Genomic DNA, 25,437 nt, shown 5'->3' on the forward strand with positions numbered 1-25,437 from the left:
TTGCAAATCCCTAAGAGGTGTCACATTTGAGATTTATATTTGAGGTGGTGTAATTATACTGCTTAAATTCTGGGCTCTTCCCAGTTGGTCGTTTTGTCTGATATTGGTTAATTAACTGCTCATACTTATTTCTAATTTTTTATACATTACCTTTGCCGTCATCTAATAGTGTTAAATGCAAAACTGCCAAATATTATCTTTAGCAATTCTCAAAATTAAAATAATTTTTTATCCTGTATATTATAATATTTTAATTCCAGAATTCACCTCTTAGGGATTTGCAAAAGACAAACGTGCATCACAAAATGTCCAGCTCCTCCATGCCGGTCATCCTCTCATTTAGCGGATTGTTGTCAGGAATGGCTCTACTCCAGTCCACTGTCAGACACTTCATCAGTGGAGTGTGTGTGCAGTATTACTGAGAGTGTAAATGAACAGTCTAAGTAATGGCTGTGTAAGATGCATCTGTTGTTGATTTTGTGTGGTGGACAGCAGGAGTGTGTGTGTGTGTGTGAGTGAGTGAGTGTGCTGCTGTGATGTTCAGATGTGTTAATTTTGGTTGAAGCCTCACTTTTAACAGTCCCATCAGCACTGAGTGCAGGATCAGCCCAGCTAATCCAGTTAATGTCACCGCTAACATCCATCCTCTGTGGTTCAGTGTATGTGCTTTTGACATTGCCACAAGTTTGTGAAAACTGAAAGTTTCGTAAAAACATCATTTATGCTTTTGAAAGGAAAAAAATCTATTCATTGTCATTGATGAATATGTCAAGTTGACTTTCAAGATGAAAGTCAAGTTGCTTTTAAGCGTTCGTCTTTCCCTTCCTTCAGCTCGATTCAGTTTAGCAGCTCTAACACCTTGCTGTGTTCATGAAGCCTTAATGATGTTGCACCATTAGGAATATCTGTTGCATGCTGTTCCAGCTCTAGTAAACAAGCACCCCTTCCTCCTCATCTGCACCTCCCTGACAGCAAAGTCAATTTCGATATCAAGATGAATGTTCCCAGTCATCTCCGGGATCACTCGCACATCTCTCGTGCCCGTGAATTCAAATCACGGCTTCACTGGCCAGACGCGGCTTGCTATAACTGGAGGCTCTTTTTAAAGGTTTGCAGTTGTCCAGAAGGCAGATATGCTTGGAAGTCGAGTGCTTGTGTGTTTGTGTGGGCGTGCTCATGTATGTGTGCGCGTTTGAGCGTGCGAGTACGTGGGTGCGCACTGTTGCTGTTTGTCTGTGAGCGACCGACTGATTAGCAGAAGAGGACTAATGCTCCTGATTTTCTGAGCTAATTGAATTTGTCTCTGAGCAGCATCTGCCGGGACAATGTTTGGTGTCTTAAAAGGGTGTTCGGCATGGTTGTGTTTGATAGGCACTGAGCCACCAGCGTGGCATGGATATTTAATGGGCTGTTTAATTATGAAGGGCCAGATCAGTCTCGCTGTGAAGGGTCATGGGTTGTTACATGAGCCTTTCTCTCATTCTGACCTTTTAAGAGTGCTAGATCGAGAACGAGTGAGGGGAAACTCCTACTGGGCCTGATCCTTCTCCATCAGGGTGGCCGTTATGTAAGCGTATGCTCAGTAGACCCGGTGAGAGGCTGTTTAACTGAGCTGCTTGGAGATGGCAGTCTGCACTTCACCTCTGTGTTGATCTTTGCCCTCTCACCAAGAGCAGAAGAGGAACTTCCTGTATCTGAACATTTAGACCTCTTGGTAGATGATGAGAGATCTATTGTTAATTATAAACAGTCTTGTCTTTTTTTTCTTGTTCTTTTTGTAATAATTTGTATGAATGAGAGTTGATCTCAAACTGAGGCACATGGATTGTCAACCACTGCTGTGGAAATTTACAAAGCTACAGAATTGAAGTGTTTTAATTTTTGTTTGCAATCTGGAAACCGTTTTAAGGTACTGACTGCCATCTGTCAATGTTAATGCAGACTGCACCGGTGCTAGTTGTGTTGTGAAAAGTACCGATTCATAGCCTAATTTTACACTGCAGGATGTAAAAAGGTAAGTGGCGTTGACCGTTCCCAAGTGCTGATCATAGCCAGCACATCACAACTGTATGAGCACTAAAAAGAAAGGCAAAAAAGGAGGTGTTTGCCAAAAGGCAAGATGAAAATCTATCATGTGTTTTTGTCTGCTTTTGGCTCAGATATGCAGGATTCAGTCCTCTGTGTTGAAGCAATTCCATGCACTTCTAAATAGAAGTTTAAAAATCAAATACAGAAATGTATCTACTATTAAAGTATTTGGACGGAAGATATTCTCAGAATATCAGCTCTGTATCTTTCTATGATAAATGGCAACCATTTATAACTTAAATTCCCTAAATTCTTGGTTATACTCTCGGCTGTACAAGTACTTTGTCATATTTACCACATAAATGTTTTTTCTTTAAAAAAAATTCTTGGTAGTATCATAGTACTGTCAAGAAAAAATCTGAAAAGATGCGATTCTGCTTGTTTCATATGTCTTTTTTCTCTGTTTATTCAATAAAAAATGTAACAAGAAAAAGCGGGGTTAATGGACTGTAAAACTGCACATTAACACATTATTGTTTTTATAGTGATCTGGTCCTTCCATAGATCTGCAAAAGAGCCAGTCAAGGGCCTGATGAAGTGTAGCACCATCATTTGTTCTTTTATTCATTTATTATTTAATCAATTTTTTTACTGCAAGAATATTGTGAAATATGGTGTTATGTTACCCAGTTCTCAATCCAAAAAAGATGTACATGCTCAAAAGAGTGGGAGGAAAATTTTTGTTACAAGGTCCTGCCAGAATGTTTAGCTCTGGATATGCTTGGCCTAATTATTATTTTTTTTTTTACTTGTTTCGGACACAAAGTGAATCATATGCTTCAGCTCTCTCCCAAATCTGTTCTAGTTTCTTTATCTCTCTTTTCTCACTGGAGTATTTGGAGTGTGGGTGACAATGGCTGTTCAGCCTGTCTGAAGTTGTGTTTTGGCCAGAGCTGCTAGACTAAAAGTGCCGATTCTGAAAGAGTGAACGTGAGAGACATGATGTCATTTCCCATATGAAAGCGCCTTTAACCTGCGATGCAATGTTTACACTAAAGATCAAATACACACGGTGACCTTCAGTGAATAGGTTTGTTAACCTGCAGCAGGAAGAAGGATGTCTCTACCATGACCTGGTTATGTCACGCTGTAGAGGTGCCAGGGGCATTAGTAATGTGAACAGAGGGCCGCTGTATTTACAGTCCAGCACAGCACATCATTTGCATAGTTGTTTCAGCTTCTATAGTTCTGAAGAAGACTGGCATGCTGCTTACAGTGTAGTGTATACAGTACAGTCTACTGCCTACTTATATTCAGTGAAACACTAGGCACATACATAGGCTGTGATAAGCATTCACACAGCACAGTAGTGATACTAAATTGTTGTCACATATGCACTATTATATTGTATAAAAAAAAAAACAGAATTAAATGTTATCATATACACACACGCATATACAGTATTGTTCAAAATAATAGCAGTACAATGTGACTAACCAGAATAATCAAGGTTTTTCGTATATTTTTTTATTGCTACGTGGCAAACAAGTTACCAGTAGGTTCAGTAGATTCTCATTAAACAAATGAGACCCAGCATTCATGATATGCACGCTCTTAAGGCTGTGCAATTGGGCAATTAGTTGAATTAGTTGAAAGGGGTGTGTTCAAAAAAATAGCAGTGTGGCATTCAATCACTGAGGTCATCAATTTTGTGAAGAAACAGGTGTGAATCAGGTGGCCCCTATTTAAGGATGAAGCCAACACTTGTTGAACATGCATTTGAAGCTGAGGAAAATGGGTCGTTCAAGACATTGTTCAGAAGAACAGCGTACTTTGATTAAAAAGTTGATTAGAGAGGGGAAAACCTATAAAGAGGTGCAAAAAATGATAGGCTGTTCAGCTAAAATGATCTCCAATGCCTTAAAATGGAGAGCAAAACCAGAGAGACGTGGAAGAAAACGGAAGACAACCATCAAAATTGATAGAAGAATAACCAGAATGGCAAAGGCTCAGCCAATGATCACCTCCAGGATGATCAAAGACAGTCTGGAGTTACCTGTAAGTACTGTGACAGTTAGAAGACGTCTGTGTGAAGCTAATCTATTTTCAAGAATCCCCCGCAAAGTCCCTCTGTTAAAAAAAAAGGCATGTGCAGAAGAGGTTACAATTTGCCAAAGAACACATCAACTGGCCTAAAGAGAAATGGAGGAACATTTTGTGGACTGATGAGAGTAAAATTGTTCTTTTTGGGTCCAAGGGCCACAGGCAGTTTGTGAGACGACCCCCAAACTCTGAATTCAAGCCACAGTACACAGTGAAGACAGTGAAGCATGGAGGTGCAAGCATCATGATATGGGCATGTTTCTCCTACTATGGTGTTGGGCCTATTTATCGCATACCAGGGATCATGGATCAGTTTGCATATGTTAAAATACTTGAAGAGGTCATGTTGCCCTATGCTGAAGAGGACATGCCCTTGAAATGGTTGTTTCAACAAGACAATGACCCAAAACACACTAGTAAACGGGCAAAGTCTTGGTTCCAAACCAACAAAATTAATGTTATGGAGTGGCCAGCCCAATCTCCAGACCTTAATCCAATTGAGAACTTGTGGGGTGATATCAAAAATGCTGTTTCTGAAGCAAAACCAAGAAATGTGAATGAATTGTGGAATGGTGTTAAAGAATCATGGAGTGGAATAACAGCTGAGAGGTGCCACAAGTTGGTTGACTCCATGCCACACAGATGTCAAGCAGTTTTAAAAAACTGTGGTCATACAACTAAATATTAGTTTAGTGATTCACAGGATTGCTAAATCCCAGAAAAAAAAAATGTTTGTACAAAATAGTTTTGAGTTTGTACAGTCAAAGGTAGACACTGCTATTTTTTTGAACACACCCCTTTCAACTAATTGCCCAATTGCACAGCCTTAAGAGCGTGAATATCATGAATGCTGGGTCTTGTTTGTTTTCTGACAATCTACTGAACCTACTGGTAACTTGTTTGCCACGTAGCAATAAAAAATATACTAAAAACCTTGATTATTCTGGTTAGTCACATTGTACTGCTATTATTTTGAACAATACTGTATATATTTGTGTATGCATGCATGTATATGTGTGTGTGTATATGTGTGTATAAATATATATATATATATATATATATATATATATATATATATATATATATATATATATATATAGTTAGATCAAATACAAAAATAGAAATGCGTCCTCATTTTGTGGAAAAGATTTAGGCCAACATGAATTGCATGCTGGTTTATACTGGTATGGTTCTGTTCTAAATGGTGGACCAACAAAAGTTGTGAATGTTTATGAACCTATGTTGAAAGACCAGAAAATGTTTGCCATCCAGTACTGCTGGTTAAGCTAGTTAAATAAGCAAAAATTTTAGTTTATCATACATTGTTTTTGTAGCAGTAAAAAAATTTTTTTGCTTCTGGACCATTTTGATATCTTAAATGAATAAAATTGTGTGATATTTAAGACTGTAATAAAAGCAGTGAATTATTGCGGTTCATTGAATGAAGGGAATTTCTGACAGCTCCAAAATTGACATAATTAAATGCTATGATTTTGTTAGCAAATTTAATGTGTGAATTAATTGGCATTTATTTTGTTTCAGAAAAAATTGTTGCATTTGGTGGTGATGTGTGGAACATGTACGCTACACCAAGCAACATTTAAATGCCCATCTCTTTTGTTTCAACTGTGATGTGCTCACAGACTGGGAATCAATTCAAAGCAAATAATTATTTAGTAAACAAGCAGTCGTGGAGCACAAGTGCCACTTTTTGTTAAATGGTTGTAGTAAATGCAGGCCTCATAAAGTGCTATATTGTGATGCAATGTATGTGCTCAGGTTGTGTCAAGCGGCCTGACATGAAATCAAATAGGATCTTTGTCATAGTAGATGAATGTCTGTCAGCGGCATGAGCTCTGATTCTCACTGTTTATCTAATCTGTCTGTTTCTCTCTTCTTCCTTCTCTCAGTCTGCTGCTTTGTGGTGCACAAGCGTTGCCATGAATTCGTCACCTTCTCCTGTCCCGGAGCAGATAAGGGTCCTGCATCAGATGTGAGTACAAAATCTCTTCTATTTCATTCCTTCCTCCACTCATCTGCTTTTTGTCTCTCCTTCTCTTTGTAAGTGTGTTAGATGACGATAACCCTCTCCGCTTCAGATTTCCTCCTGGAGTCTTCTTCTTTTTTGCTAATTTTGTCTCTGGCCCCTGAGTTATACAACCATTTAAATCAACAAATTACCCAGTCTATAGTGACAGCTACAGGAAGCACGTCCACATGGGGGCCCAGAGCTCTTTTTTGTTATTGTGGTTAAGAGTGAACGTAGAATGCCAGCTCAATCACATCATTACAATTACTACACACAGGAACAGGAGGGGGAATGAATGGGGCTGTGCAGTTACGGGAAATGGCTTTGCTCTTTGAATCGGTGTAATTATGAAAAATACATTTCTGCTTCACTCTCAGCCACTTCTCGATTCTCTGTCTGTCTAAACTAGCATTTTTCACCAGGGGTTACATAAAAAGAAAATCTGAATTGTGAACAAAACTCTCACGGCAAAACCATAGCAAGCAATCATTTTACTGCATCATCCAGAAATCAATAGGCATATGAATAAAAAACCCCCATAAAATATCGATATAGAGCAATATATCATTGTCCTTCTCAATGCGATATGATAAATAATATTTTGGAGCTAAATATTGATATTTTAATTAATGAAATAAGGTGCTCTTAACAGATTTCCCTGCTCCCAGCATCACTACCTTAAAGTGGTGCTCCACACACGAATGAGGGAAATGTGAACATAAGTTAACTAACCTAAGAAAAATAGTTTTTTAACAGACTGGTGGACAAATCATAGATCCCCCATCCATGTAGAAGTCCAAAGTCTGGACCCACTTCAGCTTTCATACCATTGATGGGACAAACAAAATCAACAAAGAGTATGCCATATGCAAGAACTGTATTATTTGAATGTGTTTTAATGTCTTGCCAGTGAAACATTTCATTTGTCTGCTGTTTTGACATGCTCTATTTTTGAGCATGTGCGCGCGCACACTAAAAAGCCTGTCAAATAGCACCGGATTACTGGACTAAGTTATCTTTCACGTCTGAGTGTGCTAATACTGTCAAAAACACACATGGTTTATTTATAAACACAGCAAGTTATGTCTAAAGTGAATGTAAACAGTTGTATATTAGATGCATGCAGCTCTTAAAGTGATAAAAGTTTTAAAAGTAAATGATTACAGAATTAAAAAAAACATTTTTCAGCAGTTTGTACTTGAATAAAGAGAGAAAACCTGCTCTTAACTTTTTAAAAGGCATTTTGTTTTCATATTTATATATCGTAATGTATCATTATAGGATTGTCTAGCAATATATCGGTTGTCGCACAATTGTGTATCGTGTATCGTGATATTATCATTATCATGGGCTATATGCTCTGCTATTTATGCATGCATGACTCTTCTCCTTTGGCCTCATGGGAAAGTAAATGTAATATATGTGACCCTGGAGGACAAAACCAGTCTTAAGTCAATAGCCAAAAATACACTGTATGGGTCAAAATCTTTGATTTTTCTTTTATCTTTTAAAAATCATTAGGATATTAAGTAAAGATCATGTTCCATTAAAATATTTTGTAAGTTTCCTACTGTAAATATATCAAATCAATATATTAATTTTTGATTAGTAATATGTATTGCTAAGAACTTAATTTGGAAAACTTTAAAGGTGATTTTCATAATATTTAGATTTTTCTGCACCCTCAGACTCCAGATTTTCAAATAGTTTTTATCTCGTCAAATATTGTCCTGTCCTAACAAACCTAAAAAAAAAAAGCATATTTATTCAGCTTTCAGATTATGTCTAAGTCTGCATTTTGAAAAATTGACCCTTATGACTGGGCTTGTGGTCCAGGGTCACATAGACTTATGCTACAAAATTACATTGTTAAATGTTATTACAACGTAATTAACAATACTATTTTAAAATGCAACATTTTGATGACATTTTGAATGTGATGGTAAAGGTGAATTTTCAGCAGTCCAGTCTTCTTGATTGTCACATGATCATTCAGAAATAATAAATTCTAATATGATGATTTCTTATTGTTATCAATGTTGAAAAAAGTTGTGCTGCTTAATATTTTTGTGGAAACTGTGGTATGCTACATTAGATACATAGAAAGTTCAAAATTGCAGTGTTTATTTAAAATAAAAATGTTTTATTAGAATGTTGAAGTCTTAAATGTCACTTTTGATCAATTTAATGCTTCTTTACTCAATAGAATTATGAATTATAAAAAAAGTGTACTGGAGGCCCTTGGACCCCAGTTTGAGAACCCCTGCTTATATTTGTCAGTAAATTAATAGATAAAAAGTCAATAGTGTTACTTATTTGCTGCTTTCAACATAATCTGACTGTTGCACACACTACTTATGTTACCTACATCAGTAAAACCATATAAACCATATATGGGAACTGTTTTGTGCTTCAGCCTTCATTTTAGGGATGGGCGATATATCGCATGTGATTGTCAGTAAAGCCGGTTACCTGATAACGCTAAATCGCCATCACTTGTTTTCAAATGGAGCACCATTTAATATACAGAACACAGATCACTGACAAGCTACGCAATATCGTGTTCATTATCAAAGGTGATTCATCTGCGATAATGAACGTGATATTACGTAGCTTGTCAGTGAACTAGACTGCTCTGCCGTGAGATAAGATGCTGTATTCTTTCACATTCTCAAAAGTGCCTTGCAGACTTGATAGTCCTTCACAGCTTCCTTCCCTCAGTCAAACGTACCTTCAGTTCTCAGTAGGGGTGCACGGGTTGACCGGCCATAAATCGGAACTGGACGGTTTTTGCTTAAAATACGCGATCGGCAATCGGCCGGTTTTTGGTCCTTTTTTGGCTGATTTTTCCGGAAGTGTGCCCGCGTGCACACACTACATTGTAATAATTTGCTATCATGTCATTTGTGTGGTAGTATTTAAAAATTTGTGCGTACGACATGGGCAGCCGTTCAGCACTGGACATGCAGAGTTACTGTACATGTCTGAGGCACAGTTAGCAGGAAGCGAACAGACGTTGGTGTACAGGCGCACAAATAAGAGTCCCTTTCCTGCGCGCACTAAAGCTGCGCGAGCGTATCTGTACCTGTACCTGTCCACGCCCTGCACAAGTGAAGACAGTGAAGGATGTTCAGTTCAACTTCTCGCGTGTTGGATAAGAAACGAAACGGACTAAACTGTGACAAAACTGAAATGCTTTTTTTTTTTCTTTTTTTTAGTAAAGTAGAACTTAAGTAAATTTCAGTTCTGTACAAGATGATTATTTTTATTTTACCTTAAAATTACATTGACTTAATTTGATTTAAAAATCACCTGCTGTAGCACACTGAAAAAGTAAAACATTTTAGGGTAATGATTCACATCTATATTTTTTAACTTGAGACAATAGTTATTTATTTTTCATTGGCTCAAGTAAAAAAATATAGATGTGAATCATTACCCTATTTTTTTTTTTTTTTTTTGGATGAATGAAACACTTTGCATCTTTGTTTTATTCGCACCAACATCATTTGATTTTAACACTTTGGAATCATTTATTTATATAGCATACTATTATTTAGACTCACTGGTTAGGACCTTTTTTTAATTTAAAACCAAATTTAAAAACTAAAACAAATACTGAATGCTCATTAAGAAACATCTTATTGAATGTGTGTTGATTGTGTTGTTTGGATTGTAGAACTATGTAGTTGTTGCCTTTAATTTCACATGGTTACAGTTAATCTTTTAATTTAAGGCCAGTTCTATGTAGTTTCAACCCAATTCAAAAACAAGTTCTAAATGCTGATGTCTGTACCATCTATGTTTGTATTGAATGCAGGCTACTTACTGGACCGTTACTGCTGTTGATTTCAGATGGTTATGGTTATTGTTTTCAATAGCCAAAAGCCAGTTTGGCCTATTAAAAACCAAATAAACATCTTGTTTATGCGCAATTTTCTTCTTTCTTGTTTGTTGCTTAAAGATTAAAAAAAAAAAACATCGGAAACTGGTATCGGAATCGGCCAGTTTGCTTGTAAAAAAATCGGTATCGGAATTGGCCATGAAAAATCATGATCGTGAATCCCTAGTTCTCAGAGGAGCACACTAGAAGTCCTGGGTCGGCTCCCCTGCCTAGAATACTTTAATATTTACACAGTGTGCCCAACAGGACCAGGCAATATGACACGACTGGCAGACGCTCCTCAAAGGGATTCAGAGTGATCTAAAATGGAGAACGTTGCTGGGATGTCGTTAGCATATTTCCATGCCTCAATCCACATTAGTGATCTGGCGCTGTCCCACCACTTCTCGAAGAAGCCTCGCCATTCATCTCCTTCATGCAGAAGAAATGCACCCTTTCATCTTCCTCCAGAGCCACTTTGATGAGGTTCACGCTTAATTCTGTTTTCACGTTTGTTCTCCACCGCTCTAAAAGTGCCGCCAAAACCATGTGCGCTCTAGACATCGGTGTGTCATTAATCTAGCCTCGATTTCTTTTTGATGAAGCCTTGGCCTTGTGACATTGTCATTAGTTTTTTCCTGTGTAAATCTACTAGGTAGTCTCAGCAGAGCAACTAAAGGGGATTGTAGGTATAAATATAGTCAATGTCAAAGACAGCCAAGCAAGGCGAACTCAAAGATGTTTTCGAAGAGGCTCGTTTTAGGCTTCAATTATAGAACTGGGCTAATTAGACGTTCACCAAGGGATTTCTGTACCGGTAGTCTCATTAAACTCTCATTCACATCATAAGAACTCTGTATCGGATTGAAACTCAGTTGTGCAACAAAAACCAGACCAAACCAGACTTTAGGTGGGTTCATAGTCATGTGAGCCTATGTTTGCTTTTGCTTGCAAGTCATATTCCATAATCTGTTTTTTTTTGCAATAAAGGGAATTTGTTAAATGTGACAAGGACTGTTGGCTTGGATCAGTAAGGGTTTTAGCACCTTCGATCAAGGGTGTTTAACGCCCATATTTAATATCTACCTTTTTTTCTCAATCTAAATCTCAGCCCTCACTCTCATGTTTGATCAATTCACTTTCTTAATAAATAATTGAAATCAATGATATATTAGCATTGCTGTGGTCAGGTTATGTTGCACATAAGGCATTGTCAAATAGTGAGAAAGAGTTTCCCAGTTTATCTTTATGATTGTCACCTCTTAAAAATGTTACAGACAGAGACACACAGCTTCACTGGAATAATTGGCTCCAGTAGACAAGCCATTTGTTCCAGTGCTGTCGTTTGCCACAAGAGCAGACCTTGTTAGCTGCATTGCTGTCTGTCTGGCATGAGCAACAGTGGAGATACACACAAAATCATGTATACAAGCACACAAACATATATATGTATACATATATACACACAAAAAAATGCCCTGTCCCTACAGAGGACAAGCCATTTCTAACAAAATAAACACAAACAATTAAAATGGAGATTTCTGAAAAGTGAAGGATTTAGGGCTGTCAGTCTAATACATTAATCTATTAAATAAATGTAAATAAATTTAATACATATTAGTATATAGTTATTAATAATTTGTAAAAGTTCACGTTAAGTTTAAATGTTTATTTGTTAAAGTTTAAATTATATTTGTAAATATGTATTTATGTATTTCATATGTATGTGTATACATTATACACACACCCACAAACACAATGAAAACGTACAAACTATACACATACAGACAAACCACGGGTGACAGGAGGGGATGCTTTCAATCCACTTATTTAGGCTAAGCATCAACATTCACAAACCAAAAGAAAAGAACGCAACGAGCTTGTAATCATGACTTTATAAGTTGGAAATAGGAAGTTTCTGATAGCATGTGAAGACAGCAGAAAAAAACTCTCACTCAACACAGTAGAGTGAATCGTTTTGTTAACTTTTTGGTTTATTATTTTGAGTCATATGGGACATGGTAACACACGTCCCTCTCACAATATATTTCTTTACAAATCTATTGCTTTTGCCACTCAGAAATATTCGCACAGTCATGCAGCACGTATCAGCTGCACTCATGCTCTGTTAGCGCTAACACTCACTGATCTATATATAACTGAACCGCACTCTTGCCCACCTCTTCCAAACAAACCAGGCTTTGGGGGCCAAATGTGCTCTGGCACGGTTAAGATAACCTAGTGTCAGCACACCCTAATTATTCTCCCGCATTCTGCACACACAAGTCTCTATCCACCCATCAAGTGTTGTCCAGTGCCGCACTCCCCTGCAATGGGTTCCGCGATCATGCAGGTCTCTAATAGGAAGCTGCTTGTTATAATGTTAAGATCGAGGCTCTGGTCTCTGAGCATAACAGTTTTTTGTATAACAAACTATAAAATATTTTCTATAAAAGCGTTAATGTCCTGGCAGTGACAAATGGCTTGTTTTATATTTAATTTAATAACATTAATGCTATAAGTTGAAATTTAGGCTAAAATAAACATTTTAACTGCTATTATGTAAAAGGAACACTGCTTTAAAAATCGCCTTATTTGTTTAACCGTTTGCAAACCAAACCATGTTATTACTTTTGTTTATATAGCAGTATGCCTACTTTTAAATGAAAAAGTGCTCAATACACTACTATTGAAGCAATTTGTGTTACCAAGCAATTGAACAGGTGTACCTAATAAAGTGGCTGGTGAGTGCATGGCATGGGCCTGTTCTCTAGAACAGGACCTTTTCATTTTAATGATGACTTAATGTATGAAGGCAGTAGCAGAATGAATTTGGAAGGGTACAAAATCATCTTGGCTACCAATATTCAAGAAAATGCCACCGAACTCATTAGAAAGCACTTCATATTGGATCAGGACATTGACCCAAAACATCCTGCCAGTTCAGTCAAGGACTTCATCATGGCAAAGAAATGTAAAGTCTTTGATTGCCCAAGTCAATCTCCAGATTTAAATCCGATTGAACTTTAATTTCACCAGCTGAAGAGGAGACTAAAGACATAAACTCCCCAAAACAAGCAACAGTTGGAATTGGCTGCATTAAAGACTGGGGAAAAGCATTTCAAAGCATAAGACCAAGAGTCTGGTGATGTCTATGGGTTGCAGACTCACTGCTCTGATTGCATGCAAGGGATCTGCAACTAAATATTAGCTTGCAATCTTTTACATCTGCCTTAAATTCATCTGTTCCAATACGTATGCTCACATCAAATAGTGGGATGAAGTCTAAAAGTGCTGTGCTTTTTATTTGGTAAAACATGTGTGTGTAGAAAGACCTGATAATAAAATGTGATATTGATGATTCCAAATGTATTGACTCCACAGCAGAGAAATGAATTTTGTCTTTACTGTTCCAATACTTATGGAGGGCACTGTGTGTGTATATATATTTATTCACATAACCATTTATAGATCAATAACTACCTGTACCATAACCGGTTTGGAAATATTGTGAGCTGAATATAAGTTTTTTTTTAGAAACACATAAAGACCCCCTTAGGCTCTCTTTTCATCTTCTTCCATTCACAAAACTTAACCCTTTCTAGAAATTTCCACCCCACCTCCCACTCCCCACTGTCATTATGTGAAATCCCGCTGGGATAGTCATGGATGCGCCCACATGCTCTACCAGAGGTGGGTGATATCTATAAATACCCCTCTCACACTGGTTGCATGCTCCCATGAGGCGCTGATTTAATAAGGCCAGCCAGGCATTTGCATAAACATGTTTCCTGCACCAGTCACACTTTTCTCTGATTGGATGATTTACCTTTTATGCTTGTAGGCATGAAGGTATAAAGAGCGTAGAAGTGTATTCAAATGTAAGCTGTTTGTTTGGATGTGCTGTTCTCTGTGTGAATATGCAGTATGCAATATGTGCAGTTATTTAAAGAGCAGTTTCAAGGAGAAACCAAACGTCACTCTGTTGCTGAGGAGTGTGGTTGTTTGCTTGTCACAAAGCATTAAAAAGCAAACATGTCTGTGTGTGAAAAATCCATTTGACCACATCACTGTCCCTCAGACCAAATTATTGTGTATTATTACCGTTTATTATATATACAATGTAAATAGAAATTTGTTCAGTTTACTTAATTCAATTGTGCAAACTTACCTTAAACGCAGTAAACTTAACTTGTTATTTGTGTCAACATTTTAAGACATTATTGGACAATTGTGATAATGCTCAGCTAAAAATGTGCATCCATTATTTTTGTTATTTTTTTATTTTAGTTTCATATTTTTTATTACGTGTACATTTAGTATGTAATAATTGAGATTATTTTACATTTATTGTTATTAATTATAATCGTGTACACTATAAGACCTCTGTCTTATGATTTGTTTGATCATGTAACTATATATTTGTATTTATGTTCATGTTATCTATCAACTTTGTTAATCATCCTTGGGTTTTTGAATGGCACTATATAAATAAAACATATTATTTTTAGAATTATTACTATTGCATGATCAACTATAACCTTCAACTTTTTGGTCATGACTGTTTCTTGTAGCAAACCACAGAAACTGCACTTTGCATAACTCAGTGGTACTGACAACTGTGATAAATGCTACCCAAAACCCCCGTCTTCGACACGATCATAATCTACAGCTGCTACTGAAGTAAAACATGCCTCATAAATAGTGCAGTAGTTGGAGAAAAAGAGGAAATGGAAGTGTGAAAGTATGTGTTTGTATGTCTTCACACAGAAATGTTCGGCTTGCTCAAGTGTATATTTTTGTCCTTTAGCCAGACACATCATGAACTCTTGTTGTGACAGGTACTAGCCTGTTGCTGGGCATTGGGCTTTGGCCATCACCATGGGAACCCTCTGAAGGCCACCGGGTGCGAGGGCTCTATATTTCTATTGCGTCTCCTCTGCCTTCCGTCTTCCATTTGAACTCTTTTTGTACAACTGCCTGCATCTTCTTATTCAGTACTGATTATTGGATGACTCAGTGCGCTGTGTGATAGAAGCATTTAAGTGGGAGGATTGTGCATGCGCTCTCTCTGAAAAGAATCTTTGTTGCTTTGTAGAAAAACAGCAGCGTTTTCCTCTATGACAGACATAATAGCATTTGTACACAATTTACGGTAGCTTAGGTGAGATGATTATAAAGTATTAAGGTCCTTTCTAATGACTCACATCAGTGTTGTTCAGTGCATAAGACCAGGGGTTTTCAACCTTTTAGGAAATGCGCCCCCCCCCCCAAGTTTGTCTAATTTCATTCACGCTTTTTCGTTAGTATTATTTATGTAAGAAATGCACGGATCTGTTACACATATATTTAACATTTATTTACTTGTTTACGTTCACCTAAAACAACTGACTGCGCTTACAAGGAGACTTGTCAAGACAACCATTGGTATTTTTTTATTGTTGTATTTTTGTTTTAACATAAATTGGTTATTGTAGCTACTTTGTTTTACTATATCTTTCTTTTTTTTTGTATTTAGTTTTGTATGCAGTTTTTGCCATTTCCATGCCTCACGTGTCCGGTTTTGTGCGAGAACAAATAAAATCTGAGCGTGAGCAGAGAGATTTGCGCTCGCGCGCTGTATTAATGTGCTTTCGCGTTACAATAATGCGCTCTTGACATTTGTCCAAAAAATAACGCCATAAGAACAGCTTTATCACAGCACGTGAGTACTGCATTGAGATGTCTTGGGCTAAAATGTCTTAAAATTACTTCAGTGTTTAAACTGACGAGGCTTAAAACACGTGACAATGAAAAACTTTGAGGAAGCAACACTGGCCTGATCGTTAAGACCGTTTTTAGGGTCTAAGTTGACAGATGGTGGGCTGAAACCCACCTAAAAAGAGTTTAGAACCGCCCCTGGTATAGTGTGCGAAATTATACTGAAACATAAATATATAACCAGTTTACCTGATTCAATGTGATGGCTGAACTTAAATCATCGTACACTGTCAATAAGCGTGACTGATACTCGAGCCAACTCTGCTCTACCTGTCGACTAGCAGTGGGAGTCAGATTGCCCCCTAGTGGATGGCTAAAGATTTGCTAACTCATATTCATAAATCCTCAAGGGAATGTCTGAATTAACTGATGCTCGCGCCCCCCTTGACAGGAGCCGCCTCACAGGTTGAAAACCCCTGCATTAGACTATGGAGTGAGGCATGGTATCTTAAAGGGATCATATGACGTTGCTAAAAAGAACATTATTTGGTGTGTTTGGTGTAATGCATTGTGTTTATGTGTTTTAAGGTTAAAAAAACACATTATTTTACACATACATACTATACATTATTGTTGCTCCTCTATGCCCCGCCTTTCTGAAACATGTACATTTTTACAAAGCTCATTGTTCTGAAAAGTGAGGTGTATGCTGATTGGCAAGCTATCCAGTGCATTGTGATTGGCCAAATGCCTCAAGCGTGTGAAGTGTTACACCCCTTAACATACTGTGATGCTGTGTGTCCCGTTGTGATGAGACAAAACCTATAAAACCCATTACAAATGTGGCATTTGTTGCATCCAGTGAGGACATAATTACTGATTATAATGACTTATACTGTCTTTTTACACGTTGTGTATCACACCGCATAAACATAAAACCATATCTGCATTTGTAATTGGAGAAACTACAAACAGCAAGCGCTACTCTAAACTGCTCAAAGCTCACGTTTGAATCATCAGTGGCAAATTCTTTAAATATGAAAACGTACTTGCAGTCTGTGAGTCAGAAGCACCAAACTTCCTTGCAAAGTTGGAATTGCCCCACTTTATAGAAACAACAGCCTTCAGGAAAAAGTCCTTCGTAAAATTTGCAGCACACATCTGAATATTTGAGTTGAACAGTTCTGAAGCAGTGTTGTAGATACAACTTAACCACTAGTTTCTAGCTGTGTCCTCTTTTGGAAGGCCAAACAAAGTAGTTTCCCTTTCACAATGAAACACACAGCATCTCCACAACAAGGCGGCTGTTACAATACTACAGCGAGAATCAAAGTCATGCCTTTTTTCTTTTATTGAACATTTGGGCAGTGTTATGATAATCTTCCCACACAGTGACGTAGACGTGGGGGTGGGTAAATTAGCTGTTTTTGGAAGGCGAGTCTTAATTTTTATAAAGAATATATCTTTGGGCTTGTTGAGACTTTAGTCTATGCAACTTTAGGGATCTTATCTATGCACAAACAGCTTGCAACACTCCAAAGAGAAAAGAAAACTTTAAGCATTTCAATGCACCATACAGAGTACAAACTGATTAACTTTGATCCTTTGAAGGGTGCTAAAAAATTTTTTTTTGCATTATTTATACAGTGGCAAGTTTAAGTTTGTGATTTGATTTGATTTAGTCAAATATATTTATATAAAACCATGAGCCAGCCATTTTTATTGTACAAGGAGACAAATGAATCGTATTTTAAGGCACTTACTTATGAAAGAGCTTTTAGTGATGGAGTTTCTAGAGGGGTGTGACAGGAGAGTACTCAGTTGTCAAACAAGCTGCTTGATATGTCACAGTTTAATCTGTGGCTTTCCTGTGTAACACTTGCTGTTTCCTGTGAACAGCTTTGTGGGGGGTTTTCTTGGTTTCCCAAACACCTGCATTAGTCTGAGGGAACTGTGAACTTCTTGCATGACAAGTTCAGCCAATCCAAACACACCACTCCCCCACTCTGAAGAAGCTTCATTTCACTTTGTCACACTTCAGGATGTAACATATTCAGTTTGTAATAAGAATAAATCTATCTGTGTTTGTATAAATCTGATTTTTTTGAGCACTAATCTAAATATTTGGGGGTTGTGCCTATGGTGGTTATGGCCTTTTTCTCACTTTTTTTATGTGATTGCACATAACGGTGGAAAATATTAAAAGATCTCTTAAAGATCTTTTCTCTGCAACCACAAGCTGAGCTCTTTTTCAGTCTACCAGTCTGTGACTTGTATAGAGGTTGATCTACAAACCACAGTGGGGGGCGAACTGTAAAATGTCTCAGATTGCTTTGTGCAAAAGGATGCATGTTTGTTGGAGTCATTTAAAAAGAACAGACAAAAGAAAACCTTGTCCAGTGCATGGTTTTGTTTATGAAGTTGTCTGAAGCACATGGTATAGGATTTATAATTATAATATTGAATATTGAAAATTGTCTAGTTTGGTCATTTAAAAAAAAAAAAAAGTGTGCGGCTCAGGTTTTGCTTAAATTATTGGGGATTGAATTCCCCCATACAGATAATAAGACCTGAAATCAGCTACAAAACTGACGGGTTGTTTGTATAATACTGTGTAGTTAAATATATATACAATTGGGAATGAAATGTTTTTGTAATAAATTAAAAATACTAGTTGCACAAAGATGGTGCTATGATTTTATTTGACTCTGTCACTTGTTGATTATCCTGTCTGTGGATCTCTGTTTGGCCAGGCACCCATATGTTGGGCTTAATTTCATCTACCGGCTTTCGTTGTTTGTTATTGTTTGTATGCTGCTCACTGTGTCCCATCTGTATTGGTTGACAGGGAATTATAATACAAATGAATTATACTGTGTCTGTTCTCTTTATTATGAGTGAATCTGTGTTTTGTCGCAAGGGCCAGCGCTACAGGGGTGACATTGTCATCAGACTATTCAGATGAGTCTACAAAAGGCCCTTCACATCTGCACATACTCTGCATTTCACAGCCCTCTTCTGATGTGCCTTCATTGGTTTGAATCGACCATCACAGAGATGAGCACGTCATATTGTTCTCTGTGCTGCTGCAAATTGTTTGTGGTGCCATGAGGTCCACCAGTATCTCGATTATGAACCGTTTCTGAATGCTAGAAAATCTATTAATGTGAGGGCTTTTTTTTTAAGGCATAGTTCACTCAAAAATAAAAAAATAAATATAAATAAAACAATTGTCTTAGACTCCATTGAAGTTAATTCTATAGACCAGAACTTTTGAAATATTCTTCAAAAGGTTATTTGAATGGTAATTTACTCAACACACTTAAAATATGATTTTGAAAATATGTAGTTCCGCTCAGTTATACTTAACAGATACTGTTTTTGTAGTACCCTTTTGTAGTAAGTGTACCTGGAAAAAATATGAAATATTGTATTTGAGTTGCAAAGTATTGAGTTGCAAAGCATGCATTTTCTAAATAAACTCATGGGCTACGTACATCTCAGTGCATTTAACATTTGCCGGCAAAACATTTGACATTGGTTGTAACATTTGCCGGCAAACACAAGAAGAAAATGTACTTATTATTGGTCCATAATGCACAGAGGCCCTGACATCTTCTGTTTCCAAAAGCTTGTTCAATGTTGTTTAATATGTCTGGGATGGTTAATATAATTTGAATTAAGCACTTAACTGCTTTCCATTGAGCTTTGAAAGTGCACTGCTCTAGCGGTTTGCATATTTCTGTCCAAATTGCCCACTGGGTGGTCAAGTAGGTTTTGTGGTTTGCTCAGTGCTGTTTATATTGTTTAATGAGTTGCTAAGGTTTGATTGTTTGTAAAGTGCTATCCAAATTGATATTTTCACAATTGGTCTGGTTAAATACAGAAAATATATCCACTGGATGTTGCACAGAATCGGCCCGTGCTGCATGATTTGGTTGAGTAGTAGTAGTTTTGTCACACATTTGAAGTGTATAATAATTAGGCCAAAAACAAACCTATTGTTTTCAAGCAACGATAAACTAACAAGTAATATGTAATTAAGTTTGGGGTCAGGAAGATTTTTTATTTTTATAGAAATTAGTGCTTTTATTCAGCAAGGATGCATTAAATGGACAATCTTAACTTACTTTGATTTAAATATTTAGTCTATAATCTTACAAAATATTTCCATTAGGGATGCACCGATTGACCGGCCATAAATCGGAACCGACCGGTTTTTCCTTAAAATACGCGATCGGCAATCGGCCGGTTTTTGGTCTTTTTCCAGCCAATTTTTCCGGAAGTGCGTCCGCGTGCACAAACTACATTGCAATCATTCGCTATGTCATTTGGGAAGTATTTCGAAATCTGGAAGTGCAGAGCTACATGTCTGAGGCACAAATAGCAGGAAGCGAACAGCCGCTGTTGTACTGGCGCAAAAAATATGAGTCCCTTTCCTGCGCGCACTGAAGCTGCGAGTGTTCTGTACCTGTCCCTGCACAAGCAGAGACAGTGAAGCGGTGTTCAGCTCAACTTCTCGCGTGTTGGATGAGAAACGAAAAGGACTCAACTGTGACAAAACTGAAATGTTTTTTTTGTTTTTGTTTTTTTGTAAAGTAGAACTTGCATAGACGACATACATGACAGAAGTAATCATCAGTTCTGTATAGGATGATTATTTTTATTTTTCCTTAAAATTACATCGACTTAATTTAATTTAAAAAAATCTCCTGCTGTAGCACACTGAAAAAAAGTGTTTCATTCATCCAATTAAAACATTTTAGGGTAATGATTCACATCTATTAATTTTTTTAACTTGAGACAATAGTTATTCATTTTCATTGGCTCAAGTAAAAAAATATAGATGTTAATCATTTCATTTTTTTTTTAATTGGATGAATGAAACACTTTGCATCTTTGTTTTATTCGCATCAACATTATTTGATTTTAACATTTTGGAATAAAGTATTTATATAGCATACTTTTATTGTCTAACTGGTAAAGACCTTTTTTAAATTTAAAACCAAATTTAAAAACTAAAATACTGAATGCTGATTAAGAAACCTCTTATTGAATGTGTGTTGATTGGACTTAAGAACTATGCAGTTGTTGCCTTTAATTTGGTTACAGAGAGTTAATCTTTTAATTTAAGGCCAATTCTCTGTAGTTTCAACCCAATTCAAAAACAAAAGCTAAATGCTGATGTCTATACCATCTATGTTTGTATTGAATGTAGGCTACTTACTTCGCAGTTATTGCCGTTAATTTCAGATGGTTACGGTTATTGTTTTCAATAGCCAAAAGCCAGTTTGGCCTATTAAATAAAGAAAAAAAAAAACATCTTGTGTATGCACACTTTCCTTATTTCTTGTTTGTTGCTTAAAGATAAAAAAAATCGGAAATCGGTATCGGAATCGGCCAGTTTGCTTGTAAAAAAATCGGTATCGGAATCGGCAAAATAAAATCATGATCGTGCATCCCTAATTTCCATCACAAGCAAATGCTATTCTTTTGTGCTTTCTATTCATCAAAGAATCTTGAAAAAATAATATATCAGGGTTTCCACAAAAATAATAAGCAGCACAATCAGACACTGAAGACTGGAGTAAAAAATAAAAAAATGAAATAGAAAATCATTATTATTATTAGAATTAGGGCCTGGCGATAAAACAATGATTTACTTAATAAAATAATAACAAGAGTTCGATAAATGTTGAATATAATGTACATTTTTGTATATAAATATATATAATGTATATATTTTTTCCAGTTTACTAATTCTATATTTATTATTTTTATTATCTGTGGCTTGTCACTGTCGGTTTGTGCTGTGGAAGATTGTCAACAAAACAAATTATGTGAACATATGTGTAAACATACCTGGCAATAAAGCTCTGATTCTGTTTCTGATAATTACAGTATTTTCTGTGATTAAGTTATAGTGTTTGTGAATTTATACTTAATGTATTTAGACTACTGTTTTCACACAAATACTTAGAAACCATATAGTTACATTTTTACCATGGTACTGAGCATGTATGATTTTAACTGTGGTTATAATGATCAAAATGTATGCAAAAGACCAATGGTTAATTTAAATAAAACTCAAACAGTCATAATAATTCAATTTGATAATGAATATACATTTACATCTGCGTCCTAACTTAAGCTACTACTACTGTCCACTCAAGCTACTGTCAAATGTGCGTTTCTAAGAAACCAAAAAAAAAAAATTATCTCTTTAGAACATGCAGATATTTGTTTTGTTAAGGAAAAATGACTGGAAAAGTATTCTGACTGTAAAAAGTCATTTAAAACCACAATAAACGTTTTAACCTTTTAACTTGAAATAAATAAAGATTTGAAATGGAGCGTGAATTATCTATATCGACTGATAGTCAATTTTGTATTGAGATAATTTGTTTGGCCATATTTCCCAGCCCTAATTATAATAGTAAGGCAAATGTATGCATGCAAAAACATTTCCCAGAATAAATGGCTATTTTTAAATGGCCTTCAATGAATAAAAACACTTTTAGCCTGGAGAGCATGTAGTTGCAGTATGCACTAGCAGAGGCTAACGGGCTTTGCCAAACTTTGACCCCTTTGCAAGTACTTACTGTGATTTTTCTTTTAATATTATCATGTAGCCTTACTCTCTTTCTCACTCTCGTCTCTTCCACCTACTCCCTCTATCATTTCATCACCTCTGCTTCCCTACACGGTGTGCTCTTGGATGTGAGACTCTGACCTCTTCTCATTGTGTATTCCTCTTCTGTAAGAGTATGTAACACAGTCCTGTGGGCTTTGTGTGTGCTGCATATGCTCACCGGGGTGCTTCTGTGCGCCCAGGACACAGGCCGTGTGGAAGCTGCTCTCTTTGTGTGTAAGTGTCAATGCTACCATGAGCTGTATTCAGAGGGAGAATATTAAAACCGCTTCTTATGAATAGAAAATCATAAAAGAGCCCCTGCTAAATGAATAATGGATGAATCACTTGGGGGGAGGCGAACATGAAGGGTATTCTGGTGTGCCAGTATTTCAGCTGACTGGCAGTGCCCTACTGACCTGGCGATCCAGTATCACTCCGGTGTCGTACTGCATCATTATATAATCTATATACGATTAAAGTATTTTAATATTATGTTTATGATGTATATAATGTAAATTGCTATTATTAATATTATATGATTTTATTCTATATAATAGATTTTTATGAACTAAATATTCTTGTGAAAACCGATGGTATATATACTGTATATATATATATATATATATATATATATATATATATATATATATATATATATATATATATGGTATATAGTTTTTAAAAATAATTATTTGATAAATGGATGAAAGTGTGATGAAAAAACAATTAAGTTCAAATAAAAAAAGTTTTGTGTGTGTGATAATGTAAAAGTCTGTTACTTTTTAATAATTTAATGCATGCTTGTTGAAAATATTTGTCTTGGCTTACTGAAATCTTACTTTTCAATGGTGGTTGTATTTATACATTATATAATACAGTATTTCCTATTGCACATCTGTAGTTTGAAATGTGTTGTACACACAATCCAACTGCTTTTAAACCGTTTTTTTTTTTACATTCTGATTTCCGTTTCCTTCTTTTTAACAGTAGCAAAAAAAGTTAGCATTTAAATATTGTAAAGCTATGAGCTACATTTCTTTCTCACTTCTCCTTGCCACACCTGTGCTTTTACCATGTAAAATACCTGTTTTAATTCCTCTGTGACCGTGAATACACCCGACTAATTTCTCTTCTGCTTGTTTCAAATCTACTTCCCCTTTAGGAATTTTTGCACTGTGTATTTGTGTTATTGCATTAACTCCCAGGTTATTTTTGGTAATGCTTATTTAAGGCTAATGTGGCTGACTGCTCTCTTTTTGTGTCTTTCTGAAGGACCCGCGCAGTAAGCACAAGTTCAAGGTCCACACATACTCCAGCCCCACCTTCTGTGACCACTGCGGCTCTCTGCTGTATGGACTCATCCACCAGGGCATGAGATGTGACCGTGGGTATCTCTCACTTTCCTTGATTTCCACTCAGGCGCTCAATAACACATAATCAACCAATCAACCTTTTGAAAAAAAGTTTTTACATACTTTGATAGTTTCAAAGTGCAAGAGTGCAAGTTCTTGTTGTGGTGTAGATGTTGTAGGGTTGGCTGGATATCAAAATTTAGGATTCGGTCTGATACCAGCCCCTGCTGCAGGTTCTTTATGAATCTCTTTGTGATTTAGCATATTAATTAAGATAAAGAGAGTTGCATTTTGTTACAGGAACATTTAATAAACTGAATCTGTCAGAATAGGTGCAATTTAAATCAAGTGGGATCATAGAATTAACAGTTTAAACGTATGTACTGGAATATTATAGTAAATAACAAAAACTAAATTATTTTGTTCAAATGGAAACCGATAAACTACAAAGGTTTGAGGTCAGTACGTTTTTTTTAAATTAAAGAAATGTGTACTTTTATTCAGCAAGGGTGCATTAAATTGATCAAAAAGTGACAAATGCTGTTTTGTTTTTTACTTTATTCATCATAGAATCTTGGAGAGAGAGAGAGAAAAAAACAGTTTTCAGCATTTGATAATAATGTTTCTTGAGCAAGTAATTCAACACATTAGAAAGGTTTTCTGAAGGATCAAGTGACACTGAAAACTGGAGTAATGACGGCTGAAAATTCAGCTTTCCCATCACAGGACTAAATTATATTAATATACACCACTCACCAAGGTTGCATTTATATGATCAAAAACAATTCAAAAGAACAGTTTTCTATATGTTACACACCGATGAGCCATAACATTGTGACCATCCATCTAATAACCTGTGGGACCTCCTTTAGCCCACAAAACAGCGGCCACGTGAGGAGGTTTTAAATTGAACGAGGTGGCTATAGGTCTCTTGGGGTATGTGGTACATTAATGTCAACAGCAGGTCCTCCAGATCCCATACATTGCAGAGTGGTGGTGATGGAGCACAAATCCGCTTTTCGAAGTCAAACCACAAATGTTTGATTAGATGAGTTTGGAACCACCTCGAACCACTCCTTGAACGTTCTGGCAGTGTGGCATGGTGCATTATCCCAACCCAGGCTCATTCAAAATACGTGCCTCTAGATACAACAACATCGTTATTACGTACCTTACTGCATGTTTCCCGGCAGTTTCAAAGTGAAGTCTGTTAAGCCCTTGGTTCTGAGCTTCTGAGGTCATGGGTTCGAATCCAGGGCACTTAATGTTGTTTCTGAGTTTATGGGTTCGAATCAAGGGCACTTAATGGAAGGGGAAGTCATGGCCTAATGGTTAGAGAGTCGGACTCCCAATCGAAAGGTTGTGAGTTTGAGTCTCGTGCCGGCAGGAATTGTAGGTGGGGGGAGTGCATGTACAGTTCTCTCTCCACCTTCAATACCACGACTTAGGTGCCCTTGAGCAAGGCATCGAACCCCCAACTGCTCCCCGGGTTCTGCAGCATAAATGGCTGCCCACTGCTCCGGGTGTGTTCACAGTGTGTGTGTGTTCACTGCTCTGTGTGTGTGCACTTTGGATGGGTTAAATGCAGAGCACGAATTCTGAGTATGGGTCACCATACTTGGCTGTATGTAACGTCACTTCACTTCTGTAATGAAAATAATGAAATAATAAAGTGTCCCAACAGCATAACCGGCCAGTGTCTGCCCAA

General features: G+C 36.7%; 1 protein-coding gene across 2 annotated transcripts in view; it reads left to right on the forward strand.

Annotated features, from left to right (window-relative positions):
* LOC113070457 (protein kinase C beta type-like) overlaps positions 1–25,437 on the forward strand; it is a 111,883-nt gene that overhangs the window by 21,044 nt on the left and 65,402 nt on the right. For both annotated transcript variants that reach the window (XM_026243742.1, XM_026243740.1), the window contains exons 3-4: positions 6,042–6,124; positions 23,650–23,761. In XM_026243742.1, coding sequence (XP_026099527.1) covers positions 6,042–6,124; positions 23,650–23,761 — 195 coding nt within the window. The remainder of the gene's footprint in view (positions 1–6,041; positions 6,125–23,649; positions 23,762–25,437) is intronic.

Source organism: Carassius auratus, unplaced genomic scaffold (genome assembly GCF_003368295.1).
Source record: "Carassius auratus strain Wakin unplaced genomic scaffold, ASM336829v1 scaf_tig00004288, whole genome shotgun sequence".
NCBI classification, from domain to species: Eukaryota; Metazoa; Chordata; class Actinopteri; order Cypriniformes; family Cyprinidae; genus Carassius; species Carassius auratus.